We start from the raw sequence: 26,283 nt of genomic DNA, 5'->3' as shown, positions 1-26,283 counted from the left end.
ACAGTGTTTTTCCCTGCCGATGCACCATATGTGGGGTGGCGGATAGAAAAATTTAGTTATTATATTTTGTTTTGTATTGCCGTTCTTAACACAGGCTGTCTAATTACAACGTTGGCAACCAGAAAGTGATTAGCGAAAACGTGATGCCTGTAATTAGAGTTCACTGTGCCCACTCTGATGGAGAATAAAAGTTATTGCTTATTGAACTTCATTACTCTGAGGATTTAGGATGATGCCTGGGATTCATAGAAAATGCACTTTACTATAACGATTTTCCCTGTGTTCTGAAAACGATAAAGTGTAAAATTCCAGACAAATGATTACCCATATCAGCTATTGTAATATCAGAGCTGTTCAGAGTCTATTGCATGGATCCTATTATCCCTAGAAAATGAAACTGTTCACTAATCGTTATCGATGTATATGTTTAAAGTGAATGCTCGCCAAAATTTGATGTCAATACTCATCAAACGCCACGCTAGTAATGGTAGAAAGTCTGCCCTGCCGCGACATGTGAAAATACGACGTACGCAAACTGAGACTAAATCACTGAAGTCGTTCCACAGTTAACACTTTACCCCAATGCGAACTCATTGTTACCTGCATACCGAGTTACATAATACGGCATCCAAAGCTGTTCCAGGCAACTGCACAAACGCAACGCGGTTTCCGACACGGAGTGCGCGCTGATTCGAATCTAGAAGAGAACTGGGACTTACTCTAGCTCTCACGCCCTTATTTATACAGCCGCGGTGCGGACCACAGAAGGAGCAGCCGACAACATTTGCCTTACTGACTAGCCACTGGGGCTAGCAGAACACCACTTGAAGTAACTAAATAATTAATTGCTTCATTCACTGAAGGCCAATGAAGCTCTCGATTTAATTGTACAATCAGCACACAGGGAAGTATCTGTAATAAAATTCTGATGTGGCTAGGCTAAATGCTTTTGGCGAGAGAATTATTTTAGTTGTACTCTACGTAATAGATGAGTTCTGAACTTGCCCTTTGGAGAGACGCTACAGCTACAGTTTTATAGCTACCTTTTTGAAACTTCTCACATACTTGTTACTATAGCGTATCTCCATTCTACCTAAATCTAAACATCCTAGCTTTATCTAATCACTTACTTAATCTATCTTGCTTCCGAACTTGTAGGACACAAAAACAGAAAATCATGAATTTCAACCAAAATATTACCTCATGAGATCCAGCATGCTAATTCCATCAAATTACAATGAAAAAGGAATCTGAATATAAAGTTTGAAGTTTCTAGCTCCTTCCTGTTGCTCCGATGATTTTTACATAAAACTCCAAATTTCGAAAACTGTTTAAGTTACCAAACTGAAACTTAACACATTATTTTAGCTTCATTCCTGACACGCTGTCAACTTTTCAGATTATTTGCTTTAATTTTGAGGTATTGCACAACATTCATGACGTCATAGCTAGTTACAGCGGACTAGGCTGGCACACAATGGAAAGCATATGAATTTTACAATCCGCGAGTTGGCTGCTTCTCTACAAACTTAAAAGTGGAAGCTCTCCTTTACAGAGAATAGAGTGCTACATGGTACTAATCAACAGAAAAAATTCTATCTTTCCGGGATTAGTACTTCTGAAAAAAATGTAAATTATAAAAAAAATTCAGAAGACGACAGTAAAGAACCTTTAACAGATACGTCCAAACGGAAGATACCGTTGTAATCACAAAGCAGTTATCTTTGACACGACAAAAACCTCTAAAATGGTTCAAATGGCTCTGAATACTATGGGACTTAACTTCTAAGGTCATCAGTCCCCTAGAACGTAGAACTACTTGAACCTAACTAACCTAAGGACATCACATACATCCATGCCCGAGGCAGGATTCGAACCTGCGACCATAGCAGTCGCGCGGTTCCAGACTGTAGCGCCTAGAACCGCTCGGCCACTCCGGCCGGCTGAAAAAACCTCTAACAAAATATCTAAAACTGTTACAGAGAGTCTGGATTTTTAAAAAAATTCCGAAATCCGCATGGTGTTCGCTGTGTCATCTTTGGAGGCCCGTATCTCGGGCAGGAATTTTTTTGGAGAAAACAAAAAAATACGTGTTTCTTACTTACTCCTGAATTTCAATATGTGCTAAATTCAGTAACATCCGAGACTATGAAGGTACCCCTCTCCCCCTGCCTAAAGTGATACGGATTATGCCATTTACATGATATCAGACAGACGAATATCTTGACCTGATATTTTTCCTGACGATAATTGTGTACCAATTATAGTCGATTGAAAATATTTTGTGGAAAGCCGAGAGGTGACAGAGACGTCAGTGGTCACACAGAGAAACACATGTTATAATAGAGACGAGACATACTCACAAGGACATACACTGAGTAGCAGTTGAGTACTCACCAACCAAGTTTCATTATTACGACAGTATTTCGTACCATGTTTGAGTGTTTTAGTTCTGTTTTTCTTCTTTGTATGTAATTTTAGGTATACAATTTTGTTTTACGTTTTAGTCATTTTGTTTACCAATTTTTGTGCCTTTTCCATGCATGTTCACGTGAGTGTGGGTGACGCAGAAGTGTGACCCCCACAATTACTCGCGGATAGTTAAAAGACAGATTTTGTCTCACTTGGAGGCAATTTTTCTATGCACTGATTAGTGCAGTCATTTATTTTTGTTACTATTCGAAGCGGAACTGCATCTGTAGCACATATCTGAATTGATTAAATGCTGCCGCTCTTGAAAACGTGTTCTCTTGCGCTCTGTTAGGAGTAGAATCATATCGCGACCGTGGATTTCTATAAGAGAGGCACTTACAGGAGATGGAGTAAATAATTTATGTGGGCGTTAATTGCTATCTGCAAGGTCGTTGCTGGTTTATGTTTTAGTCTATGTGCCATTTCCCCTTCATTCTGGAATGCCACAGCAATGTTTTTGGAAAGCATTTACCAATTCTTTCCGACACACGCCCTTTGTATGTCAAGGTGACAAACTTCTTCTTAACTTTAATTTTCCTAGAATTATTACTGGTACCCGCGGATATGTTTTTGATCTTGTTAAACGTACTTGTAACATCTTGTGTCCTGTACCCATTAGCTGCTGCTACTTGCTTAATAATGCCTAGTTCTTTCTGCAACTCAACCTCATTTAGTGGCAATCTCAGGGCTCTGTTGCACATTGCATGAAAGTACTCTCTTTTATGCTTGATAGACTGTTTCACATACTTAAACCTTCATCTTGAATAAAAACCTTGTCGTTAAAGACATAACTATTAAAACTCAATGTGAACTCTAGCATATCCACGTGTTCGACGATTTCACCCATGCTCATTGACCTATTCTTTATCAGGTTTTTCCTTATAATGTGCAAAGTTTCTTCAACTGGTATATTAGTATAGAGGTCCACGATGTCAAACGGGGCTAGGACGGTGTCCTCTGGAATTGCAATGTCCTTAACCAGCAACGACAAAACAAATCAAATACAATTTCGGAGTGTACAAGATCAAATGTGCTGAATGTGACAGTTATTATATAGGGCGGACAGGGAGGAATTTTGAAATTCGATACAGGGAACATTGCAGCCATTGCAATCGGACAGCATTTGGAGCGCATGTAAAAGATAGTAAACATGTCGTGAGCAATATAAATGAACAAATGGAGGTGCTACATAAAGCTCCAAAAAGTCTCAATCTCGAAGAGATTGAAATATATGCTCATCAAATAGAAAAACCCAGGCCTCCTACTAAATGAGCAAGTGATTTTATGCACAGGAGTTATTATGAGATTTTTAAAGACATGTTTGAGGCTTACTCTTGAATGCAACAGCACGCTCCAGTACGAACCAGCTGCAGCGGAACGGCCCTCAGCCTACTGGCTGCGAAGTGAATTGGATTCGGCGGAAGAGGAATTGGCGGGGCGCTGTATACGTTCTGACGTAGGGAAATTCTCTCCACCACCAATCAATACAAAGAAGAGGAAACGCACATTTTCGAAAAGAATATATATATTTTACTATATTTTTAAATTTATTTAAAAAAATTTAAATTAGCGTAATTTATTTCAGTTTATGTTCCACTCAAAAAAGATTATTCATATGCTATTTCTTTAAAACTGTCTTATTATTGAAAATATATTCGCCATTAATATGAATGGTAAAAAAGTAACAACTTAGCACAAATGCACGAATCTTACACATAGAGGGCACTTTTTACTTTTACCGATCAGGCTTCTCCAAACTGTGATATAAGGTTTTCACAGATTAAAAATTACCTTAGTAACTGCAGTGTATGGTACGTTGGCATTCCAAAATTTCTTTTTGTAAACTACGATAGTTCTATCTGTAACTATATCTCTTTTGTTAATTATATTTTTAACTTTACCTGACAGCCTGAAACCGCTCATTGAAAATAAAAAGTAGCGACCAAAGACTTAAATGCCATATTTTTATTCAAAGAACGATCGCGGCAATCCCAATAAGACAATCATGTCTAGTTTGTGTAGACATAATTACACTCCTTAATCTTTAATTATTAGCAATGCATCAGTTTTTCAAGCATCTCTGTGTTTATTGCTTCGTGTCTCCTGAACTTAGTGTGGTAACATGATATACTTTTGCGATACATTTAGTGGCATATGTGAATGCTGCCTGCGAAATTTATTGCGAATACAGCCATCAGCACAAATGTAAGACATTTAAACGTCATTCATGATGCGGGAGGTATTCACGCATCTCATTGTTTATGACGTCATATCTCCTGAACTGTGATAGGTTTTATGACTATGAGGGACGTGTGTACTAAGTTCCGTGGCAATCGGTCCAGTAAGTTAGGGGGAACTGTGTAAAACAGACACAGACACGCACACGCACGCACGGACACACGCACACATAAACACACACACGCATACACACACACACACACACACACATACACACACACACACACACACACAAACACAAACACGCACACACACACACACACACGTCAATTTTTATGATATGGGTGGTTTCGTCCTGGAACGTCTTGTACTTAGACAAACAGGGCTTAGTAAGAAGACTCACAATTGTATACCTCAACTGAAATACCTTATAGGACAAATAAATGTGTAAGCTAGGACCCTTAGTGGACCTGAACAACTTTACCTTGTAGACATCAACAGCTAGTGAAGATAGTGTAAAGTGTCTAATAAAGACACAATACTGGTGAAGTAACGAGTCGTTAAAAGATTAGTGTCAGTATAACAGAAATAATAAGAAAGTGAACAAAACTAAAAAGAAGAGAAACTTTGTGGAGTAGCTAATCAAAGAATATTTTGACAGAAGAAGTTGTAATGTAGAATAATAATTTAAAGAATTTTGCTTTGGAAGCATTAGAAAAGATTTACACATCACATAGAGGGCTACTCAAATAGTCTGATGTGGAAGCTGTGCTATTTGTGGAACAGTAGAAGGAATCTCTTAACAGTATTTGAAGAGAGACATTTTCAAACCTGCTCCAGAGTAGGACTCTTAACTTTTGGATGTTGATTTACGGAACTGAGAACAGACAGAGTATGAAAACCATTGTTCGTATTGCGTATGTTAATTTGCTAATAATCGAGTTGAACTGTGGACTATTTAAGTTGGTGGATCTTTCGTGAATTGTTATTACGAAATGGACATGGTTTTCGCGTATCTTTGATGATTGTTTAATTTGGAGATTTTGATACCATTCTCCTAACACTCTCAACGTAACTTTACTGCATTTCATAAAGGTATCTTCTATCTCCATTTCAATTCAATAATGTAGGATCACTTCCCGTTTATTTGAGATGTCCTTTTGTTGAATAAACATTATTCATCACAATTCCCTGTCATCTAAACCAGTTTAGACGTTGCAGTAGAACCCGTATTATTAAATTAATCTTTTATGTTTTATTTTATTTTATATTTCCGTGTAATGTATTAATTCGCAGTTCTAGCTTACGCACAGTGTATTTGGCTGCAGCATCACAACTACAGGTTATTATTTACACCGAATTAGCTGCGGGGTATGAAAGCAGACGTGCACTCCTCGACCCTATAACTACATCGAGCTGTTGCTTTTAAACAGCGTCGTGCGTAGCCCCAGTATCCAAAGTATGACTAACCGCAGGTAAGGACGCAACTGGTTTTTCTCGAATGGACTGCAACATCTTAAAAAACTTAACGTGTTACAGTTGAGTCTAAGTGGTCTTTAGTTTTGTCACTGTCTGTTACTCGTGGTTCTCTTGACATGATCACATTTTTTCGACGTATTTAGCAGACTCATGGTGCAAGAAGCCCTCACAATAATTTCGAATTTCTCCTTCCCTTTTTCCCACAGGTATCCCCTATGCTTGTGGTAATATTCCCTGAATGACCACTTTGTGATACCTTTGCGTAATTTTCGTTGCTACAGTGCTTCTATACAGACGGGTCGCATAAGCAGAAACATTTACTGTTTTGTTATCTCTGGACTGTAAAGGTATTAGACGCTCCCACTTCAATCACTTTCTTGAACCCACTCGACAGACACTTTATCAAGTAATGTGATTAAAATGTGATAGTGCAAATACAGCGACTGGGCACAAAGGGCACAGCGTGCTTTCCTGTCTCCCTCCAGCTGCTAAGCAGCTAATCTTTGTACAGTGACGCACTTACGTGAGACGTGGCTAACAGTTTGTGCCGCAGCTATAAGGCAGTTAACGTGCCCCAGTGTTTCGTATCCATGCAGTCAATCCAAATGTCTGCCACGTGCGTCCTTCTGCTGCTCTCCTTGGCGGCCACGGTCAAGGTAAACGCAGCCCCACCTTTAGTGATACCTCACTTGTGACATTGTTTACCTTACAGTTCAACAGAGTTCAGAATGAGTCTGCATTAACAGCAACGACCTGCTTTGTTAGAAACAGACTGAGATTTATAATATCCTATAGTGTAAAATGAATGTTTGTAATACTTTATAGACGTCTTTGTGGACAGTCGAAGTACTATTTCCATCCTCACTGTATTCCCTGGTTCCTAATTTGCATCATCAACTCTCTGGTCCGTATCTGCATGTATTGTAAATCTGTTAATCGTTTTAACCCTTTTGGTATACCGTAGATCTGACTGGGCATACGCCTTGGTTCATTTTTGTCACTGGAGGCTGTACACTCTGCTTTCACATCTCCTCATCCTAAAATGAAGTGTTATTTTGTTCAGTCTCGTAAGCATATTTCAACGAATCTAAAGTCCGTGGAAGAAACACTTTTCTTTTCGTATAACGGTAGATGCTGTGTTTGATTGTCTATTTGCTATCAAGAATTCATAGTGTTTTGGCTTATCAGTGTTTTACTCTACACTCTACTATTTACTGAGAAGGTAATGCGGTCTAGATCCACTACCAAGCTGTAAATCGTGAAGCCCATAGAAAGCGCCTCACCGTGGTTACTCTTGATACTTGAACGCCGGGTTACAAGAACGTCTGCCTATACTTCTATTTGTCACATCGAATTTCTCTAATTTATTTCTTCGAATGTACTAAGCTTTGTGTATGTGCATGAACGTAACATGTTCCCCCTAATGAAAGATATGTCGGGAAATTTGGGACACAGAATGCATAGAGAATGAAGATTTGAGGAAAATCTTCTCTCAAGCATATAAACTAAACGTCTATCTTAGCACCAGTTGTAAGTTTACGGTTTGTGTGTTCGCTGGTAGAGGTCCCACTGTACCGACAGCTGGCTCGCTAGCTCAGACTACGATAGCTTAGCACAGAAGGCGGTCTGCGTCTTCGTTTCAAGGGATGCGATAAAGTGACAAAAGTGAGGGACTATGCCGCCTACAGACCAAGGTATTCCACGGCCGAATGAGCAGTTTCAAGACACTAGTTGTTGATGTAAGGTGAAATCCATTGGTCGCCCCAGTGACGTAGAAAACATTCACGTGAATTTTGTACGATGTCCTCACAAGCACTCTCGTCATGCCAGCCGAGAATAAGCCATTAAGCATGTTGCTGTCCACATGCCGTTGAGCAATCTTTGTTTTTCAAACAATGCAGGATTTAATTGCAACAAGAACTTGATGACAGAAGAACACGTGTGGGGCTATGCGTGGTTATGAACGTCTAGATGAAAGATAACAATGCCATTTCAACTTTAGTGTTCACTGATCAGGCTACATTCCACTTAACGGTGGAAGTGAACCGTCATAACGTAAGAACATGGAGAACACAGTTGTCACGTACTGTAGTCGAGCACTAGAGAGACTCCCAAAGGTTACCGCGTTTTGTGTCGTTTCCCGAAAAAAAAAATCGGAGTGCTCTTTTTTTGAGGACGTGTTGAAGTTATGGCTGATTATTCAGTTGCGAAAACGTACTGAAAATGATGCACCACCACCATACTGGCACCTTCTTGTCAGAGCGTTTCTTAACAAAGAGTTGCCTCGGCGACGGATTTGGCTATAAACGGTATCCGGCTATCGCATTTCCCACTGGCCTCTAACGTCGCCTGACCTCATGTACTTGGCTTTTTTTTTGGGATGGTCCATGTAGGCCTCCGTCTACGTGCATCCTTTCCCAGTAGCTGTAGCCGAATATCGACGCCGCATAGAATTATCAGAGCAAGCAGTGTCTAAAGACACACTCAGCAAAGTATGAGTCGTACCCCTTCATCTAGAATATCCTTGTTGTAGCGTCTTCCGATGTGCTGTATTATGCAATAATAATTTGGGGATAGGGTAAATGCTTTTGTTTGAATTACAGAACAGTTGCAGACGAATTGCTTTTGCTAAGTCAGTATAATAAATCACTGGCCATGCGAATAATGTTGTGCGACTTTTCGTTTGTGTTATAATCTAAATTTACATTGTTATTATCAGGAACTATGGTTCAGGAAGCTCCAGTACGAGTGCCCCCTGGAAGAACTGACCCCCCTATAAGTAAGTTATTTGCCGCGAGGAGTGGCCTCGCGGTCGGAGGCGCCATGCCACGTATTGTACGGCCTCTCCCGCCGGAGGTTCGAGTCCTCCCTCGGGCATGGGTGTGTGGGTGTTGTTCTTAGCATAAGTTAGTTTAAGTAGTGTGTTAGTCTAGGGACCGATGACCTCTGCGGTTTGGTCCCTTAGGAATTCACACACATAAGTTATTTAAGATCAGTTACGAATGAAAAGATAAACGAGACTTTTACACTTAAAATGCGTGTTTCTCTTCGAGGTACTTCATTCTGGGGCGTTCGGAGGTGAGAAATGAAGGCAATTAATAGTCTGATGACTTACAGTTTTCGAGATCAGTCTCTCTTATGAGGAAAGTAACCTATTAAGAAGAATATGCTCTAACGTGCTATGAACCTGGCTTTTTAGTATCGGAAGTGATTACGGCAGATTGTCATGATTTGCTATTCAAACGTCAACCGATAAACTATTAGAATTAAGGAAAAGCCTCACATCTGATAATAAGAACTCCACGAACCGTCTCAGTCACTTTCAGGCCCACTTGAAAATGGCCTAATTTGAAGGTTGAAACCATTCGTGGGTTTAATAAATTTCTTATTAGCAACTGGACAGGTTTTCGTTAATTGATCATCCCGTAGCGTAATCAACACCCTCTGATTATGCAGAAACTAATAAACATCGCAATACTGATCCCAAGAAAAATTATCCAACCATCTCTGGTATTCAATTCCTGAAATTATGTCCCTACTCTTATTTATTTATGAAGATACAACACCGTTTAAGGCAAATATGGCTGAAGATACGCTGCAGGCAGGTGGGAGTGAAGAAAGAGTAAAATAATAGAAGAGCTACATCCGGCATCAAAGTGATTTTTCTTCATTTTCAAAAGTCGGGTTCTCGTCTTTTTGAGCTCCAGGTCCAAAAGCTTTCCTTGGATATTTTATATATATGTCGACTTCGACAAAAAATCCTTCGATATGTAAGAATGATCCTACTGAGAAAAGTAGAGCAAAGAAAATTGAGACTACTGTTGTTGGGAACGATGTTGTTGAAGAATGTAAAAAATACCCTACAACTGCGAAACGATTTCTCAGAAAAAACGAATGTGTAACTTCTGTTTCAACTCATCATTTTTTGATTCTAGTAGTTGTAAATAAAAATGCATTATTCTCATAGAACTTGCGTATATTGGTGCTACACATCTAGTTTTTTTCCCTTTTTAACATTTTTCGGAAGTGTTTGAAAAATCAACCAAACAATTGCAATAGTCGTCTGGAATTGGCCTACATGATTGTCTCATAGAATTAAAAAAATAAAATATTGCAGCTGCACCACCTTTGGCTGAATTAACGGTTGTGTATTCTGTGTTACATTTTGGGAGTTGCCTAGCAGCTGAGTACAATAAGAAATAATTACAATAATGTGTGTAATGCTGTAATCAAAGTGATGTAACGTTGCTACAGGGTGACGAAGTGCTGGTGACCGTACAGCAGGGCACGCTGAGAGGGACCACGGCCACGAGCGTCTACAACACGTCCTACACGGCATTCCTGGGCATCCCGTACGCCGAACCACCTGTGGGCGACCTGCGTTTCGAGGTGATTCCCAATAAAGTCAGATATATTCACGTTGTGCATCCTGAAACGAAATGTACGGCTTGATTGCTTTACTGAGGCTTAATCTGAAAGCATGCAGTCAACGAATTAGTACTTAATAACGCACAAAGGAAACGTAAAACTAACAAAGGAAAAAAAAAACAGTCTAGATCGGTATGGTTGTCTCCAGACTTCGTGGTCTCGTCATTTCCTTCTTCAATTTTCGTTTCGATACTTCTGATGGAATTTTCTTCAGGATAAATGAAAACGACACTGCTTTTTGACTGCGTTTTTGTAACAGGGGAAAGATCATGAAGAAGAGTCCATCAGAGGTACAGAAACGTCATTTGCATAAGAAAAAACTGAAGTGGGACATGATGTGGCCAAGTAGCCTACCAACTTTTACCTTTAATGAAATGGGTATGTTGTTTAGTTAGGAATTATCCACAACCGCTACAAAATTAAAATGCAAGTATTTGTGTGTTTATGATCTCATTCTGTTGCAGAGATATCAAGAGTCCGAACTACGAATAATAAAGAACTTAGTTCTGGGAGAACTAATTGGTTCATCCATTGCTGGCCGTGGTGGCCGAGCGGTTCTAGGCGCTTCAGTCCGGAATCACGCAGCTGCTACGGTCGCAGGTTCGAATCCTGCCTCGGGCATGGATGTGTGTGATGTCCTTAGGTTGGCTAGGTTTAAGTAGTTCTAAGTCTAGGGGACTGACGACCTCAGATGTTAGGTCCCATAGTGCTTAGAGCCATTTTAACCATTTGGTTCATTCTTTCAAAGAGCTTATATTCAAAAATAGTCACAATTTACAAATGTTTCAGAGAAACTACTATTTCCAATTTCTCATTAATAATAGTACCACCATTTGACTTTAACTACTTTTTTATTATTTTCCCTAGTGATATTTCGGCTTCTAAGCATACAGGACTGGTATGACTGCATAACATGTCCTCATCAGAATATTATAATTTACTTACTGATCCTTCCCAGATGCACTTACTAAAGGCCAAAAGCCGACGTCTTGAAAGAAGAGGTAATAAACAAATATACATAAGATGGTAGCAGGCTTGTAGTTTAAAGACATCATAGTGATTGTGGCCCTCATTAAGGAAAGATCATCTACGTGTCTTCATTTGGAGGTGAGCTCACTCTGCTGTTATTAACTTACTGATGAGGTGTGAACGTTTAGCGCACAAAGCATGCAATATGTCTTGTCTTGTTTGACATTTTTCTTGCTTCAGTTCTAAGCAAGATGTAGATCTGCAGCTCACACTTTACTCTTTCTGCTTGTTGGCCACTTCTTGAACCAACAAACTAAATCTGTGAATAAAAGAAAAAATTTCTGTGGCGCGGTGGCTTAGTTGCTAACATCTAAACTGTGGATTCAAAGGCATTGGAATTCTATCCCCAGTCTGTTGCAAGACTTCGAATTTGCATCCGGAGACATTGCAAGCCCATCCATCGTGGACACCCTATTGTCTTGTTTCCACGCTGTACAGAGATGGCTGCGATGTCTCGGATCATTTTTCTCTCGAAGCACACAGTTTGCCTCTTTCGAACCAAATAGCTTCTTAACGGACCTCATAAGGCAATTGTGATAAATATTGCACATTTTTTTCAGCGTTTAAATTGGCTGTAAATAAGTGCAAACAGCCACGTTTCCAATCTCTAAACATCGTTTGACCCACTTCGCCACGAACGTCTTAGTTTCTAAGAATTTTAGCAGCAGCTCCATACGAAAGCTTTGGTCCCTTGGATGGTTTGCAAGGAACACTGCCTCGTGACGCTTCAGATATTTTGCACTCATTTTAAACTGTAACCGACAGATCAAAACATTCAACTCACACACTGTTTATCCATACACTGTGCAAAAGCGCATTAATTTCAAATTCGAGACCACTACCAGAGATGCGGACGTTGTCTTTAAAATTATGGTGTACACTTTCTTGTAGAACTCAGTGTATATCACTGCTGTGTTGAAATCAACATTCAGGCGTGTGATGGCTTAACCTTACAAGAAAAATGAAATAGCCGAAATTCAATATCATGTGACTTATCCAGCATAAAATTGAAATTTGTGAGGTAACTGTGTAATGTCAAATATCCCTATGCATTAATTATGAGTGAATCTATTGAAAAAAGGTTGGAGGAAGACGCACAGCACCCAAGCCTTGCAACATGTGTAACAGCGAACTGCTTGGAGCCATGAGTGCAGTAATGACAGGTGTGTGCAGTCGAGTGATAAGATCAACCTGCTGGTTCTGTGCACTCGTAGCCCATACACACGTCCTCTGCCTGTCCTTACCTGCTCTGCAATCGTTCGTACGCTGTACTTCAACTGGTGTGTCATAGCTACGCACTGAATTAATACAAACGCAACTCAGGAAGAAGACCAAACACTATTAAATAAATAGCACGCACTGTGGCAAAAACACACTATATTTTAGAGCTCCAGTGTTCTCCAAATACTTTTGAGTACAGTAGTAACAAAACAATAGCAGACACAGCCGCCACGACCCAGAATTTATGGAGCCTATGTGGTATCCACCAAATTATGCAGAGAAGTAACTCATTTGCATTTAATTCACTAGCGACTCTCGTCTGAGATCACAGTAATACTGCTACCACGTGGAACTTTGAAACCAAATTTACACGGCAGTTTTGAATCTCACAGAGAACTACGCACCATTTTCTTCCAGATATCAACTACTGGCACCTACAACTATGGACAAAAGATCATCAGTGACTATTTAACACAATGCCAAGAAAGTTCACAAAAGGTTGACAACCATCGCCCTACTTACCAGCAACAAGAAGATGAAATGAACCACCATAAACCTTGTTGATGTAAGTTACCAACTCTAAGGCTGTAGATATTGTCACACTCAAGAATGAATCTTCAAAGCAGCAACGAAAGTCAGTTCCTGTGCAATTGTTTATATTTTCACTTTCTCAGTCTAAGTTGAACGACGAAAAAGTTTATTGTGCCACTGAGTTGGAAATGCCATCAGCTACAGATCAATACCAGAAGCATCCTATTTTGTACAAGGCCTGTGATCTCTGTTTATCATATTTTAGCTTCTTGTAACATCAGGCAAATCACTTCCCCTGGTAAGTTCAAACGAAATTAAATGAGGGTACTACATTGTTGGCCGGGATTCTCCACCCAGGAAAGTTCGACTTCCACGGTGCAGATCTTTTCAGTTGTCACCATTTGGAGATTTGTGTGTCGACGATGATGAGGACGACACAACACCCAGTCCCCGAGCGGAGGAAATCTCCGATGCAGGCGGGAATCGAACGCAGGCCCACTGCGTGGCAGTCAGATACGCTGACCACTCGGCTAAGGAATCGTATCCTAATAAATACAATTTTGTTATGATAATGCCACATGCCAGTTCCTACAATACCTATCTCCGGCAACTCTACGCGAAATAACTTTATGACTGTGCTGTCTCCTCAAAAACGTATTTTTTTACACGGAGACCTTTCGCTTCTCCCATCTTTCAATGCTCGAGGTGAGTCCAACTGCCTATTGCTAAGGGGTGTCTGCTCCCACAAACTGTGTCTTATTTTTAGTTTTTCCCGACAATATCCCTGCATAAATACTTCCTGACGCTTCGCTCCTTGCCCGCCAAGTCTCACTTGCGTTTTTAGCTGGCGCCAGCGGCCATCAGTGCTACAAGGATCGGAAACTCCCATGAATTTCGATGCAAGCTCTTTCATGAAGTACTTACCGATTCTAAGGTTGGTTTAAGATGCGGTTTGCACCAATCACAATTAAACCAAACAGAGCGTGTAGTGATGATATCTACCACGACCGTGTATTCCTTACTGTACTGACTTGATTACGTAACTTAAGTGTTAGAAAATGAGATTGGTCAGTGAGCTGCCAGATCACTGTCGCGTCTCAACTCGTCTCCATTGATTTTAAAAGTCCAAGACATTTGAAAGTCAATACCTGCAATAGAATTTTCTGTCACAACGAGACTCTTAACTGGAAATACAACCTCTTAGTTTTAAATAACTTTATCTTTCACGTCTATTACTCCCACCTTCTCCTTCATTCCAGACCTATTTTGTCATATTATTTACTTTAATTATATTAGCTTAAAAATCATAAATAACCTGCAAAAGATTTAACTGCTGGACATAAAAACTAACGCACTTGAGATTCCCGATACTACCAAGTTCATAATGCCTACTCCTCTGTTTCCTTCTCTTCGCTTTGAATCTCACTTCCTACTATTCTCTCCCACTTAACAACACTCATTCACGACATTTGTTCTCATGGCTGTAGCGATGATCGTTGCATTTAGAGATAGTTGTGAAAGGACTGTTGTCTCTCTCTCTGCGTTGTTTCCTTCGGTTGTTAAACCTACGACAAGATATGGGAAAATGGTGCGGCATCATCACCTCATTTCTTTTTGCCGTCGGCGTCTCTGACTTCCAATAAGCTTCGTCTGCGTCTCAACCGAGGGTTTGTTTCACCAACCTCAGAACTTGGCCGTGCAGTGCTACCCAAATGTCACCAATTGGCGATATGCATGATAATTCTTGCTTACGGTCTACACCCACGTCACTTCTTCTTTTTTCTTTGTCGTGATATCCTCTGGATTCCATTCGCCTGAGTTGTGAAAACATTTGAAGCCTTTCCTAATCTTTTCCAAGCTTCTAACAAAAATTAACAAAAAAATTAACCAGTTTAGATAGTCTTTCAAGTCTGCGGAATCACACAAACTGAATTAACGAAAATTACACATTCCAGGCCAACGGCCTTGCCACAGTGGTAACACTGGTTCCCGTCAGATAACCGAAGTTAAGTGCTGTCGGGCAGTAAAACCGACCACTTGCTCGTTAAATAATGTCAAAAATCTAACAACCCTGCATCGCTCTCACTAAAAAAGTACCACAATGTTATACACTTAATCCACACAGTGGCGTTGTTACGACTAGCAGGGAAGTAAGTGATCAGCTCGATGGGCTCTACGGACTTAGGCGTCCGTCGCAGCAACAATACCAACATGCGTCGTGTGAGGCGCCAGCAGTCGGCAGCCCTACCACAAATGAAACGGTGCAGCTCGGTGTCGACAGCGGCGCATCCGGGGCAGAGAGGGTCCTTGGCAAGGTGTATCATGTGTAAGCGTTGTCGGCTGGGGAAATTATCAGTCGTAATCGCATACCACAGCGCCCTGACCGTGGTGGGAAGGAAAGGCGAGTGTATGTTACTCCACACCCGTCTCCAGCCAACCGCAGGATGGCGGTGTTCAACCACATTAGCAGGCAGCGTCCGTTAAAAGTAGCGGTAGAAGTCTTTGGATCCCGCGTGGTCGGTAAGACATCCAACAGATAACTCAAATCGACCAGGTAGGTGCGAATGTGACACAGTTCTGGCGTGATATGCTCAACAGGAATCGGCGACCGCAAGGACTGAGGCATCACCTCCTGAATCAATGTACCAGGGAGGGTGTCCTTGTCCGAAGTACGTAAGCGATGCGTCGCACGCAGGAAGAGAGCGCGCGCCCTATTGTGTGCGTTTATCATTCCAATGCCGCGTGCATGTGTGAGCAACATTAGCGTCTCGTAACGGTTCTTGACTTTGGTAATCGGCACTGGCGTATTCATATTCAGTCCTCTGCCCACATCCATGTTGTGCGACTTCACTTCTGGCCACCTCGCCGTATCGTTGATGCCACACGACCGCCGTACTCATATCTTCTGCCGACTCGACAAGAAAACTACATTGTTCGCGCAAGCACAACATTTAAAATGCACATGGGGGAAGCGAATGCCCTCCAAAGGCTGTCGTAGACCATGAATTGCAGGCTCGAGGGCAACGGCAAAGAGAAAGGCTGACAGAGCACATCCTTGTCGCACTAAGCGCTCAGTAGTGAACTTTAAGCTAGCGGTAGCCATTGACCAGGACTGCGGAAGGGCTCCGTGGATGAGACGGAGAACCACACCTGCGGATATTGGGGACAGTTACATCTTCTCTAAGACAGCCTGCAAGAAATGGAGCTCAGCTCGGTCAAATGCGTGACCTAGGTCAAGCCGGCATGATCGCCACTATATCTCTATACGAGCTTAACGCCGTATGTATATTACTGCCACCTCCCAGACATGCTTGGTCGACATGAAAGGCATCTTTAAGAACATCGAGGAGGCGAGCACGAAGAATGAGGGGAATAGCTTGTAATACGAATTCACTAACGTCAGCGACCGGTAGTCTTGTGAACTGCACCCACCCCTCCCCTGTGGCTTTGGCACAGTGATGATCATGCCCTCCAACAAATATGGGGGGGGGGGGGGGGACGTGAAAGTCAGGATCCAGGAGTTCGCAGCACATCTGCTGCCAAACTTCCCCCATCAGGTCAGAAAAGGTGCTGTAAAACATCTAGCGGAAGACCATGCGGTCCAGGGGGTTTGTTTCTCGCCCCCCGCGTCAGGGCCATGTGCGTTTCTTCCTACGTGACGGCCTCCAAGAAGTGGCGTTGCATTGCGCCCTACCCGAAGGTGGCAGATCGTGCAGGACGTCCTCAATGTCATTGTCACGCCGTTGATCTGCTTGACGGATAGTGGGGTAATAATATGTGAGGGCACGGGACATGGCTTTGTGTGTCTCTGCGCGTTGCTCGTCTGCAGAAATAACTGCTTTGATGAGTCATCTCGTACAGTGTCTCCGTTCTCTGACTACCTGATAAAGAGAACCACGTCCCTCTGAGATGTAATCTTACAGTCTCACTCGAACCTGCGTGCCGTGCAATCTGTCATCCGTGATCTGCAGAAGCCGTGCCTGTGTCCGGTAGACGGCCATTTAGCGCTCTGGTGAAGGTTGTTGTGACGCTAGTTCTCGCAAGACCGTGCAGTAAAACTCAGAGGTCGATCGGAACCAATGTGCCCTATCTCGTCCATACGCCATGAGGGTGCGGCGATGATCTGGTTTGAAGCAGTATGTCCACCATCGTGTTGTGATATCATAGGTATGACACGTCTCTCACACTTGTGCCAGGCAGCAGTGACGGTTACACGGCAACATTCTCTTACTGGAGAATGTTGAACTGAAGAGTCCAAGGTCCTCTACTACGGCTCGTCTGTTGTCGTGGCAGAGTCACGGCGTAGATGAAGGCCTGATGGTCGGTGACTGCAGTGGGCCACAGCTCAGCACCGACAGTTGGTGCCTGAAGACCTCGGGAGACGTAAATCCTGCCCAACCTGCTGGCCGAGTGGCTGGTTAAGTGTGTATATCCACGTCGGCCACCTTGGATTAGTGTCCATGTATCATGCAAAACGAGATCCCTGACCATAGCATGAACGGCTGGACATGGGACATATGAGGGATCTGACGCTCAGGGCGTAAGACACCTACCACGAAGTGCTCTGTAGCGCCTTGAAACAAGGGAACTAGGTCAGTGGAGTACATAGAGTGGTCGCTCTCGACGCTTTGCAGCACCAGACGGGGCATACAGATTTACAAGGCGGACTGCCGCCGATGGTGAGAGCAATGCCTCTCGCTGATGGCATATACTGAATATCCGTTGGTTCGATGTCATCGCACGGTAGTATGGCCGTACCACCACCACCGACGAAGTTGGGTTGACGTAAAATGCATATCCGTAAACATCCAGGCGCAGATGAGGCCGTACATCTTGAAGGAACACGATATCAATGTCCGCCGCCGAAAAAATGGCTCTGAGCACTATGCGACTTAACTTCTGAAGTCATCAGTCGCCTAGAACTTAGAACTAATTAAACCTAACTAACCTAAAGACATCACACACATCCATGCCCGAGGCAGGACTCGAACCTGCGACCGTAGCGGTCACGCGGTTCCAGACTTAAGCGCCTAGAACCGCACGGCCACATCGGCCGGCCCGCCGTCATAATGATGTCCCTTAACAACTGTGTTTTGGTCGTAGAACTAATACGGTTGACATTGACTGTACCTGTCTGATACACCAGGGTCATTTGATAGTACGATGACGTATCCTGCAGTCGTTTAAGCGAGTAAGCGGCACGTCGCCCGTCCGGCCGTCCCTGCCACTCGCACCGTATCTATTATTGATCGGCTAAGATAAGATGTCCGTCCGTCGATCCGCCGGCCCCTGGCATCTGGTTGTCGCTCGAGTCTGATATCATTATTTTCATCTCCATCTCGCACCCCCAATCACCAACTTGAGGGGTAGTACGTTAGGCAACGCATGGCGTTCATCTAATGTCATAGCCGCAAAATCGCCAGGGGGCTCGTCGGTCAAGTGAGCATCGTCAACTTGGCATTGTCGTCGGGCGGACCTTGCCAGCAGCGAGCCAGGAACCGTTGGAGTGAGATCGACAGGCCGGGCCGCATACGGATTTTCCTCGTCCTCCTGCAGAGTGTCACCGTCTTGCGAAGCATTTCATGCAGACAGCCTCCTCTTCTTTCGTCGCTTGGGCAACTTCTGCTTGCGGGAACGTGTGTCCGCGTCCTGTGGATCACGACAAACAGTAGGCACCTCCCGCATCCCCGTGTCCGAGCTCGAATCGATCTTCTGGTGTTCTCCTTCCCCACACGGCTGGAGTAAAGACGTGGCCGCTGTCGTCGTGGTCGTGGAAACCGGGCCCTCGGAGGTCGGTAACTGTAGCGAAACAACGTCCGCGTCCGTCATGTTCCTCGCTGCCTCAGCGTATGTAATAGGCTGCGTTGTCGATTACGGTGTAGGCGGTGTGTCTGCACGTGGTACCTGGACGATTCGTCGCTGCAGGCATTCAGAGTGTACATGCTCCTCCTGCCCGCACCCTGAACAAGTCCGCCGTTGACCGTCATAAATGACGATCACTCGACAGCCAGCAAAGATCACGTACGATGAGATATGTTTGCGCAGTTCGATTCGCACCTGACGCACTTCATTCAGTACAGGATACGTCTCGATCGTATGCCACTTTTCTTCCATATGACTTTCTACTTCCCAGTAAGGCCGCAACGCGTTCACGACAAGCGTGACCGGAACTTCAAACGGCAGCTCGAAGATTCGGATGTTCCGAACGCCGAGTCCTGCATGGTCAACGATATACATCGGTAAAACGGTGAATAAGCCCTTCGCACGCTGCTTCATCGGCAAATTTCAGGTAAGCTGTGCTGGAGACGATCGAAAGATTTATACCGAGAAGTTCCTGTGGAACGACGTGCATTACTTCAAGCAGGAAATAATCTACCTTAGGTCTTGTGTACCGTACATGGAACGTTAATTTAATCGTGGCCTTTCTATAAGAAAGCGCCATCGTCGTTCTAGGTGATCTGTTTACACCGCAATACCGCTACCCGCGCGAGTAAATAATGGACCGCTTGCGGAGCGCCGCACAGAGCCCCGCGCACGTCCGCTTCGCAACACCGCTGAGAGCCGACTTCACCATCGGAAGTACCCAAGCACGACTCACGACACGTCCTTACAGCCTACTTCCACCACTACCTTGTCTCCTACCTTTGAGTCTCCGACCGGCACACAGTTTTAATCTGCCAGGAAGTTTCATATCACCCCGCTGCAGAGTTAAAATTTCATTCTGGAAGCATAGACGAAGTGTTTCAGGAGGAATAATAAATATTTTAGGAGGCGGTAGTACTGATGAATTGCAATAAAAATGACCTATAGTATATGTCCAATTTTTTTGAGTATAGGAATAAAGCCGTTAGTATGTATCACAAACCCACTTAAAGCAAAGGGATATAAGGATGTTAACGGTTGATTTTCAAAAAAAAAAAAAAAAAAAAAATAGCCGGCCGAAGTGGCCGTGCGGTTAAAGGCGCTGCAGTCTGGAACCGCAAGACCGCTACGGTCGCGGGTTCGAATCCCGCATTGGGCATGGATGTGTGTGATGTCCTTAGGTTAGTTAGGTTTAACTAGTTCTAAGTTCTAGGGGACTAATGACCTCAGCAGTTGAGTCCCATAGTGCTCAGAGCCATTTGAACCATTTTCAAAAAAATACACCGCCAACTTCAATGTACGTTTGATTTCTCTTGATAACACCACATGTAGCTCTTCTGAGGTCGTCTTTGAGTTCTTTTATGAGGGCTGCACTACTCATAATCCGAGCTATCAAATCGGCTCTTGTGGTTATTTTTGCTTTATAGACTTCGCCTTTCAACCATGCTCACAAGCAAAATCCAAAGGGGTAAGGTTCGGGGACTTTGGTGGCCGTGAAAAGTGCCCATATCTACCGACGCATCTCCCGGAGAATGTTGGGTTTAGATGATGTCACCTGACGGCTACAGTGTGCAGGAGCCCGTCCTGCTGGATGAGCAAAGGCATTCTTTCAGCGAAGGCAATCTCTTACAATTACGGTGGAAGCTCATTTTCAAGAAAGTGCAGATAACAAGGTCGTCTAAGACGACGCGGAAACACAACAGGCCCAATCAGCTGATTGTCTGTCAAACTACACCGCACATTTACAGAGAAGCGTTGTTGAAAATGTGTCTCCACAATGGCACTGGGTTGGTTTTCTTCAGACCACTGATGTGAATTATAAGTGTCACTGATGCCTTCTAGAGCGATATTGGCTTCATCAGGAAAAGTGAAAATGGGAAAAATGGGACTGGACAAATTCCCAATCGTCTATCTTCATCCCCTGCCAGAAGGTGTCGAATGGGCTGTTAATGACACGGATGGAACCCGTGCATATGTAATGTCCGCTACACTCTTGCATGTGGAACATTGATATGTGCAGAAGTTCTACGTGTGCTTGTTGAAGGACTACGTTCTACCGACTGAATAATGTCCTCTACTTCATCCACAGTCTGTTCATTTACAAGTTCAACAACGTGCAGAGACTGATATCGACAATTTTGACATCCCTCCTGGCCAATGTGATGTACCACAAGCTGTTGCAACCAGTCAGACGGTGAATGTTGAATGCTATGAAGCCTAATTAATCTGAATTGTGTGGATAAAGACAACGCCTGTAATACTTAGAGACATGTGAAAGTCAGTCTGCTTTATGACAATGCCAAATTACTTGTAAATCGAGTGAAGAAACCATCCATGGGACGTCGATGGGATATGTTACTGCAACTACCACATTCACCAGACATCACCCCTTGGGAGTGCCACTTTTTTGTTCATGCAGCATGGCCTTTCTCAACATCATTTCACATCTTTTAATTACCTCAGAAACTGTCTCCATAAATGAAACACCTTAAAATAACATATTTCTTTTTATTGTGAAATCCATTTGTTAAAGACGGAAAAGTTTGTGGCTGCCGAAGTACACTAATTTCAGTAAATTGTCTTATTCCGTTCCATTAAAATAAACATGTGTTTCCCATCCAAAAATCAGAGATAATTAATTCATGTGCCTAAAGCTATCTCGTTCCAAGGATGTCGCTCCTTGTTCGAAAGTCCTGGTGAAAAGTCCATCTGTTACGAGGACGTCAAGCATGGTCGATGATTAATATCCGATTTGTCGGTATCTTTTATAACTTTAAACAAATGCAGCTTATGGTTGTGAATCATGGACTCACCACTGACGAACTGCCACCATTATAAAAGGTCCTAACAACATGTGTACGGAAATAAATCGTTGTCACGGCAGATGGCGCTGACGAGTGATAGTTCCTCTGATCACGTGCCGCGTGTTTCTTGTGTGTTGCACGCTGAGTGATTGACGCAGTGTGTTGCAAGCGGCAGAGTGGTTCGGTATTCGTGTCGGGAACAAGCTGAGATGGTATTTGTGTACTGGCAAGAATGTGGAAACGGTCGAGAGTCAACATGGCTGTACTAAAACAAGAACCCTCACAGACACCAGCTACATCATACAATACTTGAAGCTAGTTTTGAGCGTTTGTGTGATATGGTTCCTTTGAGACAGGCGAACGTGCAGGAAGGCGGCAGACGGTGCAAAAACCACATTTGAGGACCAGGTTCTACAGGATATTCAGCCGAACCCTTGTACAAGCTCCAGGAAAGCGGCCCGTCAACACGGTGTAAGGCAAAATACGACTATGTGTATCCTGCTTGACAATCGGTACTATCCTTATCACTTGTAACGAATGCAAGGATTATTAGCAGCGAATTTTCTACAACAGAAGGATTTTTTGGATGTTTCTTTCACCAGACCATCACAACTATGGGATTTATGTCATATGTCCTGTTTACCGACAAAGCAATATTTGTGTATTGTGGACCCCCCCCCCAGGGGAACGAGTGTAACCGCAAATGTCTGCGTGGTGGAGTAATTATAGTGTACGCTTTCGTGGAGACAGTGCTTGCGCAGCAATCGCCGACATAGTGTAACTGAGGCGGAATAAGGGGAACTGGCCCACATTCGCCGAAGTAGATGGAAAGCCGCCTTAAAAACTACTCACATCGGACCTCGACATTGTTCCGCTGGGCGGATTCGTGCCGGGGATCGGTACGCCTTCCCATGGGGGAAGCAGCGTGTTAGACCGGGCGGATAGCTGGACGGATTCGTGCCGGGGATCGGTACGCCTTCCCGTGCGGGAAGGAGCGCATTAGACCGCGTGGCTAGCTGGGCTGGCAAGAAACCTGTACCTGAACACGCATCATCAATCATCATGATCGTCATCTGTGGGCTACAGGCAATCCATGGGGAATGGTTGAGGCGTCCCATCGGCTTCGGTTCAGCATCAATGTGTGGACAGGGCCGGTCATTATTCCCCACTGCTTTGACGGAGAAACATACCTGGACATCCTCTGGTATACTCCTCCTGGGAAGTTTGAGAATGTGTCTTTGGCAGTACGACAGTTTACGTGGTTTCAGCATGAAGCAGCACCGCCCCATTTCCGCATTAGAATTCACCGTCACCCCAAAAAGTCTTGGATAGCACGCGGAGGCCATATAGCATAGTGTGCTAGATCACCGGACTTAAACCTCCTGGGGGCATCTGAAAAGCTTTGTGCGTCCTGAACCAGTTCTTGATGTGCAGATCCTTCAACAGCGTGTTGACGAGCCTGTGACGCTTTTCAGAGAGAGAGAGTCCGGAACATGTGAAAGAGTGTGGAAATCCATGATGCAACGTGTGAAACGTGCACTGCATACCATTGAAGCCACTTCAAACATCTCTTGTGACATGGAAGCGACACAGCTCTGTACTGCGTTCCAGGACAAATTGTTATCGTTGCATGCACGCCGTCCATTTCGACCATGTTCATAGGATCTTTTTCCTCCACTTCCAATCAGAAATTCGTCCTGCAGTTTGTCGACATTATCAGTGTTCATGCTGTGTATGTACGCTTACTACATAAGCTGACAGTTAATTCCCGGCAGCCTCCGCAAGCTGCCAGCGGCTGGGAGGGCGTGCGCAACGCCACGGAGTACGGCAGCGACTGCGTGCAGGAGACGGGCGAGGGCTCGGAGGACTGCCTCTACCTGAACGTGTACGTGCCAGGGGCGCCGCAGGAGGGCGCCGGGCTGCCCGTGCTCTTCTACGTGCACGGAGGCGGCTTCGTCAGGGGCAGCGGCTCTGACCAGAAGTTTGGACCGGACTTCCTCGTCTCATATGGAGTTATACTGGTCACCATCAACTACCGCCTTGGGCCGCTAGGTACGTATTACACAACGTAACATGCAGGTAGCTGTGCTAAGACAGAACTGCACTTCTAATCCTGACACTTAAGTATTGGAATAATTATTGTAGTTGACGTGAATGAATGACCGCATATAGCTGCACGGCTTGATTGGAGGTGCTTACCTCAATATTGCTGTTTATGCGTAATGAGTTTCCGGTCTCGGAAACTGACATACGGCCAGGAGAGCGGTGTGATGACCACATGTCCCTCCATATCCGCGTCCAGATACGCCTATGAGCAGACGATAAAACGGAGGCCGGTCAGTAACGTTTGGCCTTCATGGCCTATTTGGAAGGAGTTCGGTTTAGTTTTTATGCCTAATGAGTTACCCGCATTTCATAAATAAATTCTAAAGATGCCTCAAAAAGGCGAAATGGGTCAATAAAGCTTCTGGTTTCATTACAACCTATGCTAATTTTCTTATTGAAAATATATCAATTAGGTTGCTGAACCATGGCTACAGAACAGGGTATTTACAAAAAATATTGTTACGTATACAAAGTGAATTACCTCCTTGGAACACTTACTGCAGGGTGAGGCAGGGAGACAAGCTTCCGAGAATATATCCAACGCGAGTAAAAAACTAAGCAGTAGCGGACAACGCGGTGACTTCCCGAACTTCTTGAGACATGAATCTTCTGAATGCTTCGATGTGGCCCACCACGAATTTCTGTCCTGTGTCAACATCTTCATCTCACGGCAACACTTGCAACCAACGTCCTTCATTATTTGGTGGATACTTTCGAATCTCTATTTCTCTACAGTTTTTGCAACCCTATAGTTGCCTCTAGTACCAGGAAAGATATTCCCTGATGTCCTAACGGATAACCTTGCAGCCAATCTGTTATTTTTTCAGTGTTTTTCAATATGTTCCTTTCCTCGCCGATTCTGCGCGTCGTCATTCCTCATCTTATCAGTCCACCTAATTTTCAACATTCTTCTGTAGCACCAAATCTCAAATGCACCGATTCTCTTATGTTCTGGTTTTCCCACAGTCCATGTTTCACTACTATACAATGTGGTGGATCAAACGTACATTCTCAGAACTTTATTCCTCAAATTACGGCCTATGATATTAGTAGACTTCTATTTGTTAGGAATAGCCTTTTTCCAGTGCTAGTCTGCTTTCTATGTCCTCTTTGCTCCGTCCATCATAGGTTATTTACTGCCTAGGTAGCAGAATTCCTTAACTTCGTCTGCTTCTTGATCCCCAATTCTTCTCTTGGCCAGGAGTGCCCTTTTTCCCTGTGCTTTTTGTGTCCATTTGCTCAGTCCCTCATGGGAGGTAGCACAATTCCTTAATTTCACCTAATCCGGTAGTTATGTTTCTCGCTGTTCCCATTTCTGCTACCTCATATTAATTTCGTTTGTCTTCGGTTTGTTCTCAGTCAATAATCTTTACCCAGCAGAATGTTCATTTAGTTCAAGAGATCCTGCAATTTTTCTTCACTTTCACAGAGAACAACAATGTCACCAGCGAATCTTATCACTGACAGTCTTTCACCATGAATTTTAAACCCATTTGTAAGATTCTTTATATTTCCATAACTGCTTCTTCCATGTATAGATTGAACAATAGGGGCGAAAGATTACATCCCTGTCTTACACCCTTTTTAGTCCTAGCGCTTCTTTCTTTGTCTTCCAATCTTATTGTTCCCACCTGATTCTTGTACATATTGTATATTAGACGTCTTTCGCTATAGCTTAGCTCTATTTTTCTCAGAATTTCGAACCTCTTGCACCACTTTATATTGACGAACGTTTTTTCCAAGTCGACAAATCCTGTAAACGTGTCTTGATTTTTCTTCGGACGTGGTTCCATTAGAACCCCAACGCTAAAAGTGCCTCACTGATGCCTTTGTCGCCGGGCGAAGTGTCCGAGCGGTTCTAGGCTCTACAGTCTGGTACCGCGCGACCGCTACGGTCGCAGTTTCTAACCCTGCCTCGGGCATAGATGTGTGTGATGTCCTTAGGTTAGTTAGGTTTAAGTAGTTCTAAGTTCCAGGGGACTGATGACCTCAGAAGTTAAGTCCCATAGTGCTCAGAGCCATTTTGATGCCTTTGTCTTTCCTGAAGCCAAAAGATCAGCATCTAACAGTTTCTCTATTCTTTTCTTCATTCTTCTGTATATTAATCTTGTCAGAAACTTGTATGTAAGTGTTTTTAAGCTGATTGTTCAATAATGATCGCCCTGTCGACTGT

The 26,283-nt window shown here is 43.6% G+C and overlaps 1 protein-coding gene across 1 annotated transcript in view; it reads left to right on the top strand.

Moving 5' to 3' along the window:
• Positions 1-6,672: 6,672 nt before the first annotated feature.
• The window catches only part of LOC124607260 (juvenile hormone esterase-like), an 89,821-nt gene continuing 70,210 nt past the window's right edge, over positions 6,673-26,283 (top strand). The window contains exons 1-3 of the mRNA XM_047139535.1: positions 6,673-6,785; positions 10,384-10,518; positions 23,780-24,056. Of these exons, the coding sequence (XP_046995491.1) occupies positions 6,720-6,785; positions 10,384-10,518; positions 23,780-24,056 (478 nt within the window). The 5' untranslated portion in view covers positions 6,673-6,719. The remainder of the gene's footprint in view (positions 6,786-10,383; positions 10,519-23,779; positions 24,057-26,283) is intronic.

This window comes from Schistocerca americana, chromosome 3, assembly GCF_021461395.2.
Source record: "Schistocerca americana isolate TAMUIC-IGC-003095 chromosome 3, iqSchAmer2.1, whole genome shotgun sequence".
Taxonomy (NCBI): Eukaryota; Metazoa; Arthropoda; class Insecta; order Orthoptera; family Acrididae; genus Schistocerca; species Schistocerca americana.
This window is presented reverse-complemented; position numbering and strand designations above follow the sequence as displayed.